The following is a 7,500-nucleotide window of genomic DNA, read 5'->3' on the forward strand; positions in this document are numbered from 1 at the left end:
TATTCTAACATCAGTTTGCTGGGTTATAAATGCTATTGCTTTATAATCAGTTTTTGCCAGAAGCATTGGACATCTCATCTCGATTTTTCGGGATTTAGTCCACTTACTTGCCCACGAAGTTCTCCAGCACAGAGCTCTTTCCTGCGCTCTGTCCCCCCACCACAGCGATTTGAGGGAGGTCCATGTCGGCATTTTGTCCGATGGCAGCGAATGCATCCTGCATCTTATTCATCAGAGGAATAAGATCCTCCATCCCACGGTTCCCCATCTTCTCTGATGAATGACCGTGTCTCCTTCACACGACTAGAAAATAAAGCGAACAGGAGAATCCCCTTCAAGCAATTCACACCCTCCTCAACGTCCTCCTTTTTTAGTGTTACTGCAAAGCTATGAGGCTAATATTTATTGGTGTCGTTTCGCACGACAGTTTCATTGAGTGTCCTTTGCGCAGGGGCTTCGCATGCTCTCCTGATGATGCGGACCTCGGGAGAGAAACAGGGTCCTCCTCCAGATAGGTAGCGCGAAGATATGCACTTATACATTCCTAACACTAGGGGCGCTAGAAGCTGAGCGGAGCTATGGGTGTGGAACTCTGGTTCATTTTATTTTTATAAACCAAACAATAGTGCATTACATTGTCAGAAATACTTCAGAATAATGTCTTCTCTAAACCAACTGTGTTGGAAAGTTTCTGTTTCTCCTGTGTGCAGAGGCGCTCGATGACTGAGCATTGCAGTTACACCTCCGAACCAAAGGAGGGTACTTTTCCACTGTTGTCAAGCCGGAAAGAAAATGTTGTCGTACGTAACCATAGAAATCACCACAAGCTCCTCCATGGTTCACATAGCAAGTTATGATCTTTCAAGGTGCCAGAAGCTTAGTAACTTATCTATGGATCAGACAGATCTATTGTTGCGCCCTAAGGTGAGTATTTATGCCGTATTCCGAAATGAGCGCACAGTCACCGTAATTCACCTGGAGTCTGCTAACTAGTTGGCTCTGCTCTGACATTACCTTTCTCCACTGTTGTGTTTACTATTATGGCTCGATAACGTCAGTTAGCTTGTCGTGCTAGCTTGACAGATTTACATTGGCACAACTATGGAGCAAAACTGTGATTGAACTGGATGGCAGGCTCTTAAATATAGCTAAATGGCTTACGTTTATGTACTTACTGTTGTTTTATAGTCTGAGGTAAGCTGGCATAGGGCTGTCCATGCACAGTAAACCTATGCAGCTGGATTCCTGACATCAGTAGTTGCCGTCCTCATCTGCATATGGTCAGCGACATTAGTAAAGTTACTGGTTGAAAAGGATCATCGTCTCTCACTGTTGTGTCCCTCTGCATCTCACGGTTTGCAGTCAGAAGCTGGTATAAGTGAAGATTTTTAATAACCACTTGCTGATACGAAATTTGATATGACGTGAAGTATGAAGTCTGATTTCCAGCTGGAAATGCAGCTGGATTTCTGACATGTTAGATTAGATTAAACTTTATTGTCATTGCACAGAGTACAAGTACTGAGACAACGAAATGCAGTTTAGCATCCAACCAGAAGTGCAAAATAGCAAAAAAAGTGCAGAGTATGTGCATTTGTAAAGTGGAGTAAGTGAATAAATAAATATATACAGTAAGAAATAGATATGTGATATGAACAGAATTGGGACTAGCAGCAGTTGAGGTAAGAAGTGTAGAAATGATAAGTATATAAAAAGTGCAGGTGTAAGTATTAGTGGTGGTAATAAGTGAAATGGAATGAAGTGAATGAGGTATTAGTAATACAATGTTTAAGAAGTATTGTATGGTGTAAGTATGATTAATACAGTATTACAGTAATAAGTGGGATGTACAGTAGTAAAAAGTTTTGTTGTGTCAGTTGTCAGTTGTACTCTAAACAGGATCTTCCTCTTTTACTGTTATCTCCCCCTGTATCCCTTGATCAGAACAGAAGTTGGAATAAGTAAAGAAGATGTATAATAACCACCTGCATCAGCATCAGCACCAGCTCCAGCAGCACCTGGGGCAGTATCCACATTTTATACCGCACCAACACATCCCACCGCTGCACGCTCAGCCGCCACCACCCGCTGCACAGTCCCCGGCCTCACACATGCACTACTCGCACCAACACCCGCACGGTCACCAGAGCGCACGGTAAGTGCCGGCAGGAATACAGTAACATCACTCTGGATTAAAGGCTGCCGTGTTGACACTGAAACATATAGAAAACCTCACAGACCAAAGGTGGCAGAGAATTGCATTGTATAGACTTGTGGTAGATCTGTCATGATGTGTAGTGTGTTATGATAAGTTAAGATAACATCTACATAACAACACACACCCACACACACACACACACACTTAGACATGTATTCCACAGTCAAATGGACTCTCATACACTTGGCTTGTGTGTTTTCCTTCCTCAGGCTGGTTCCTGCAGCTGCTCGTGCCCCCCCTGCCCCTCACCTGCGCCCACCTGGTTCTGCCCCTCACCTGCGCCCCCCTGGTTCTGCCCCTCACCTGCTCCCACCTGGTTCTATCCCTCACCTGCGCCCCCCTGGTTCTGCCCCCCTGATGCCCCCTGCACTGATGGGCGGAGCCGTGTTCATGCAGCGCATGCAGAGTAAGAGAGCTATCCCTTAGCTATTCCTAAGCTACCCCTTAGCCAGTGGTTAAATTGGCTTTTGTGAGGAGGGGGAGCCCTTGTGTGCGGTCAATGGTCATCTTTCAAAAGCATCTTTATTTATATCGCTCTCACATAAATTAGTAATTAATGCATTATTACACTAAAGGGAGGAGCTCTTTTTCCACTTCTAATGTGTAGGGGTTAAATAGTTTTCCAAACAAACAGGCTACAATTCAATTTATTATCTTTTTAATATCTTCAAACAACATTAAGAAACGCCGTTAAGCCGTTACTGATGTACTAATGTTTCACTGAGCTATCCTTAAGCTATCCCTTAGCTATCCTTAAGCCATTACTGATGTACTGACGTATTATTGAGCTATCCCTTAGCTATCCCTTAGCTATCCCCTAGCTATCACTAAGCTATCCCTTAGCTATCCTTAAGCCATTCCTAATATACTAATGTATTACTGAGCTATCCTTAAGCTATCCCTTAGCTATCTTTAAGCTTTCCCCTAGCTATCTTTAAGCTGTTCCTTAGCTATCCCTAAGCCAGACATGAGCTAGACATGAGCTATCCCTTAGCTATCCCTAAAATATCCATTAGCCATACATAATACTTGAGCAGTCAGTAATGCATCGTGCCCCATGATGTTTATAGGCAAAATAGGCAATTGCTTAGGAAGTCAGGGTCCACTGTTGGGGTCCAATCAGTTATGGGGAAAAAAGGAGTAATTGGTACAGTGGGAATTTGCCAATAAAGTGTTGTAAATCTTTTCTGTATAGGCCCTATATCTATTCTTGCCTTGCAAGTATTGTTGAATGACCATATCTTTTCTATGTGGGTTCGATATCTATGTTTGTCTTGATGACCATATCTTTGCAATGCAGCTGTGAGACTGTAGTGCTGTCATCCTGTCTGATCATGTCATGCTGTTGCCATGGCACTTTGTGACCGGTACAGGTAAGGGCTACTCTGTTACCTGTTGCTATATTACACTATATTCTGTTGTCTAGTTGCAGGTTTTTCCATGACCGGAGGGCCACGGTTCGCCCAGTTCTTCATGGCTGGAAACAGGCAGTCCATTCTGGGGCAGCCCTGCCATGCAGCGCCGAGGGGGGGGGGGCATGCCAGCTTTACGCCCAACCGCTACCCCTGTACCCAGACCAGCAGCGCCAAACAGGTACCCTTCAGTCCTCTTTACACGTGTTCATTTATTATACAAGGATACAGGACAGTGTCTCTGGGGTGAATTGATAGGTTCTTTAAGTGCTTTAAAATGATACATTTCAATATTTATTTGTAGGGTATTTTTGAAATCTTTTTGATTTTATTGTCATTATTATTATTATTATTACGTATTTCTTCCAGCTTAATCAGGTTACCATGACTGTTTGCACCATCATGGTGGCGTGTGATTGGTGGGTTTTGTATGTGTTCTGTAGGATTCCTCTGTGCGATTGGCTGAGAGCAGGAGGGAGGGTGAAAAGACGGTGGGGAAAAGCACTGATGGCCTGGGCAGTGCCTTTACAACAGAGGGCAAAGTGGGTAGCTCAGGTGAGATGAGTGTCTAGTTTCAGAACACGCTCACACACACACACACACACACACACACACACACACACACACACACACACACATGTCAGTAGCTGACACTGAAGTAGGACTGGCCCTCAACGGGTCCAGTGGCATGTGCATTTATAATGGTAGTCAACTGCTACAGAGCTAAGCGGTCCTCCCTAGCACACCCACCTGCCATGTCCAAGGTTGCAGATCAGAGCCAGACCTGGACCAGAGTTCATGGTGGTTTACATGGCCTAGTCTTGCAGTTTGTGTGTGGTGTGTGTGTGTGTGTGTGTGTGTGTGTGTGTGTGTGTGTGTGTGTGTGTGTGAAACAGAGAGAGAGCGAGAGAGAGAGAGCGCCTTTGTGCATGTGTGTGTCTGTGAGAGAGAGAGAGAGAAAGAAAGAGAAAGAAAGAGAAAGAGAGAGAGAGAGAGAGAGAGAGAGAGAGAGAGAGAGAGAGAGAGAGAGCTTTTGTGTGTGTTTGTGTGTGTGTGTGTGACACTGATCAGCAGTCTGTGTGTGTTGGCAGGAGAGGCTGAGGCAGTAGAGAGTGTCCAGACTGCCTCTCAGCAGGAGGAGCCAACACCTAAGAGACAGAAGACTAACGGGTACACGCAACACACACGCAACACACACACATACACACACACACACACACACACACACACACACACACACACACACACACACACACACATACACTCACACACACACAAACACACACACACACACACACACACACACTCACTCACCAATAAATATGGGCACATGCACACACACACTCATGTTCACAATACATAAACAATAAACACATTCACAGACACACTCATGTACACAATGAGCACACAGACACACACATTCATATATATATATATATATATATATATATATATATATATATATATTAGTGCTGTCAGTTTAACGCGTTATTAACGGCGTTAACGCAAACCCATTTTAACGGCATTAATTTTTTTATCGCGAGATTAACGCGAATTTTTTTTGTTTGTTTTTTTTTAGTTTTTTTTTTAGATTAACGTTATTTTTGGCCTCGCAAACTGTGTAGTATGCTAACGTTACGGTTTGAGTGAATGGTGAGCGCGATACGGCGAAATGGATGATAAAAAGCTTCTGAATGGAACGTTTACTTTTAAAAGTTGTGTTGTGCAAAAGAAGCAAGCTTCACTGTTGTCCGAAAATGTCACCAGGCAGCTGGCTGAAAGCAAATAAGTAGTAGGCTTACCTTTTATTGGTAACCTAACTGTTACGGTTCATTGTTTCTGAAATAGGAGGTCTGACTGCTAATATTAAGCCATCATTTAACTGCACTATAGGCTGAGTCCTTGTTTACCTGAAATGTGCACTTTATAATTTTATTTTGTTCCGCCCTGTTTGGCAATGTTGGTTTTCAATAGAATAAAACATTTGCATAAAGCAAGCCAATCCACTTTTCCATGTTGATAAAGGCATTAAAATAAAAATAAAATGATGGAAAAAATAAATAAACGAAGGGACATTTAGAATAGATAAAAATTTGCGATTAATCGCGATTAATTTTGAGTTAACTATGACATAAATGCGATTAATCGCGATTAAATATTTTAATCGTTTGACAGCACTAATATATATATATAATAAACACACACACACACTCATAGAAACCCCAAGTATCACCAATCTTCTGCACAGCACTCATTCACTTGTGTATTTTTTGTCACTAAGCATTTTACTTTGCTCTTTCCGTTTTCCGTGTTTGTGTGTGTGCATGCGTGTGTTTGTGTTAATGTGCGCGCGTGTGTGTGTGTGTCCAGATGTGGTGAGTCAGGTGGAGGCTCCCCTCTAGAAAGTTCAGGTCAGACCACCGTGGATGGAACCTGCTCTGAGAACAACAGAGGTAGCCTCACAACATGCATGCACACCACTACACTGCCAATCAAATGATCCCATCCCACTGCCATTTATCTGAACACCCTCCACTGCCAATCAAATGTTCCCATCCCACTGCCAGTCATCTGATCACACCCCACTATCAACCCCTTGGATTAAAACCGCCCTGTTCCATGATCCTGCTAACAGCAAACAAAAACATAATTAACACACTGTGTGTGTGTGTGTGTGTGTGTATGTGTGTGTGTGTGTGTGTGTGTGTGTGTGTGTGTGTGTGTGTGTGTGTGTGTGTGTGTGTGTGTGTGTGTGTGTGTGTGTGTGTGTGTGTGTGTGTGTGTGTGTGTGTGTGCTTTCATAGATTCACCAGAGAATGAAGCCATGACTCCTTCCAGTCTTAAAGCAGGAGATTGTGTAGAGGAGACCAGAGCCACAGAGGTATTCTTGATTACACACACAGACACACACACTCACATGCAGATGATGAGTGTGTGTGAGCATTGTGTGTTTAAGTGTGTATGTGTAAAGGTATTGCAGTGTGTGTCTGTCCTTCTCACTCATACCATAGTGTGTGTCCTGTGCTGGTCAGGTCCTGGGTGTTGGGTCTTCCCTGAAGGTTACCATCCAGCAGACCAGTGAGAGTCGAGCATTCAGCACAGGCCTGGAGGAACCAGCCAATCACAGCCAGGACAGCGATCAACACTCTGCCCCCAGTGGCTTCATCTGCTACATATGTGACACAACATGCTCCAGCCAGCAGGTAAGGTCTGTGTGTGTGTGTGTGAATGAGTGTGTGAGTGTGAGTGTGAGTGTGTGTGTATGAGTGTGTGTGTGTGTGTGTGTGTGTGTGTGTGTGTGTGTGTGTGTGTGTGTGAGTGTGAGTGTGTGTGAGTGTGAGTGTGAGTGTGAGTGTGAGTGTGAGTGTGAGTGTGAGTGTGAGTGTGAGTGTGTGTGTGTGTGTGTGTGTGTGTGTGTGAGTGTGAGTGTGAGTGTGAGTTTGTGTGTGTGGGTTTGTGTAGGTGTGTGTGGGTGTGGATGTGTGTCTGTCTGTGTCTGTGTCGGTGTCTTTGTGTCTGTGTCTGTGTGTGTGTGTGTGTGTGTGTGTGTGTGAGAGTGTGAGTGTGAGTGTGTGTGTGTGTGTGTGTGTGTGTAGGTGTGTGTGGGTGTGGATGTGTGTCTGTCTGTGTCTGTGTCTGTGTCTGTGTCTGTGTCTGTGTCTGTGTCTGTGTCTGTGAGTGTGAGTGTCTGTGTCTGTGTTTGTGAGTGTGAGTGTGAGTGTGTGTGTGTGTGTGTGTGTGTGTGTGTGTGTGAGTGTGAGTGAGTGTGAGTGTGTGTGTGTGTGTGTGTGTGTGTGTGAGAGGGACCTGGCTCCACAGAGGGGAAAGATGGCCTGGTCCTCTCAATCCAAAATGTAGTCTTCTCCAAAA

General features: G+C 44.2%; 2 protein-coding genes across 4 annotated transcripts in view; one reads left to right on the plus strand and one right to left on the minus strand.

Annotated features, from left to right (window-relative positions):
- Positions 1 to 542, minus strand: part of dnm1b (dynamin 1b) — a 22,010-nt gene extending 21,468 nt beyond the window's left edge. The window contains exon 1 of one of the 2 annotated variants that reach the window (XM_012840216.3): positions 108 to 542. In XM_012840216.3, coding sequence (XP_012695670.3) covers positions 108 to 268 — 161 coding nt within the window. In that variant the 5' untranslated portion in view covers positions 269 to 542. The remainder of the gene's footprint in view (positions 1 to 107) is intronic. The other variant, XM_042708292.1, reaches the window with a different exon arrangement.
- Positions 543 to 770: 228 nt separating this feature from the next.
- Positions 771 to 7,500, plus strand: part of ciz1b (cdkn1a interacting zinc finger protein 1b) — a 15,788-nt gene continuing 9,058 nt past the window's right edge. Inside the window, exons 1-9 of one of the 2 annotated variants that reach the window (XM_031570765.2) lie at positions 771 to 924; positions 1,945 to 2,155; positions 2,428 to 2,624; positions 3,645 to 3,811; positions 4,074 to 4,185; positions 4,722 to 4,800; positions 6,001 to 6,083; positions 6,435 to 6,511; positions 6,663 to 6,833. In XM_031570765.2, coding sequence (XP_031426625.1) covers positions 1,971 to 2,155; positions 2,428 to 2,624; positions 3,645 to 3,811; positions 4,074 to 4,185; positions 4,722 to 4,800; positions 6,001 to 6,083; positions 6,435 to 6,511; positions 6,663 to 6,833 — 1,071 coding nt within the window. In that variant the 5' untranslated portion in view covers positions 771 to 924; positions 1,945 to 1,970. The remainder of the gene's footprint in view (positions 925 to 1,944; positions 2,156 to 2,427; positions 2,625 to 3,644; positions 3,812 to 4,073; positions 4,186 to 4,721; positions 4,801 to 6,000; positions 6,084 to 6,434; positions 6,512 to 6,662; positions 6,834 to 7,500) is intronic. The other variant, XM_031570766.2, reaches the window with a different exon arrangement.

The sequence above is a fragment of the Clupea harengus genome, chromosome 7 (genome assembly GCF_900700415.2).
Source record: "Clupea harengus chromosome 7, Ch_v2.0.2, whole genome shotgun sequence".
In the NCBI taxonomy this organism is placed as follows: Eukaryota; Metazoa; Chordata; class Actinopteri; order Clupeiformes; family Clupeidae; genus Clupea; species Clupea harengus.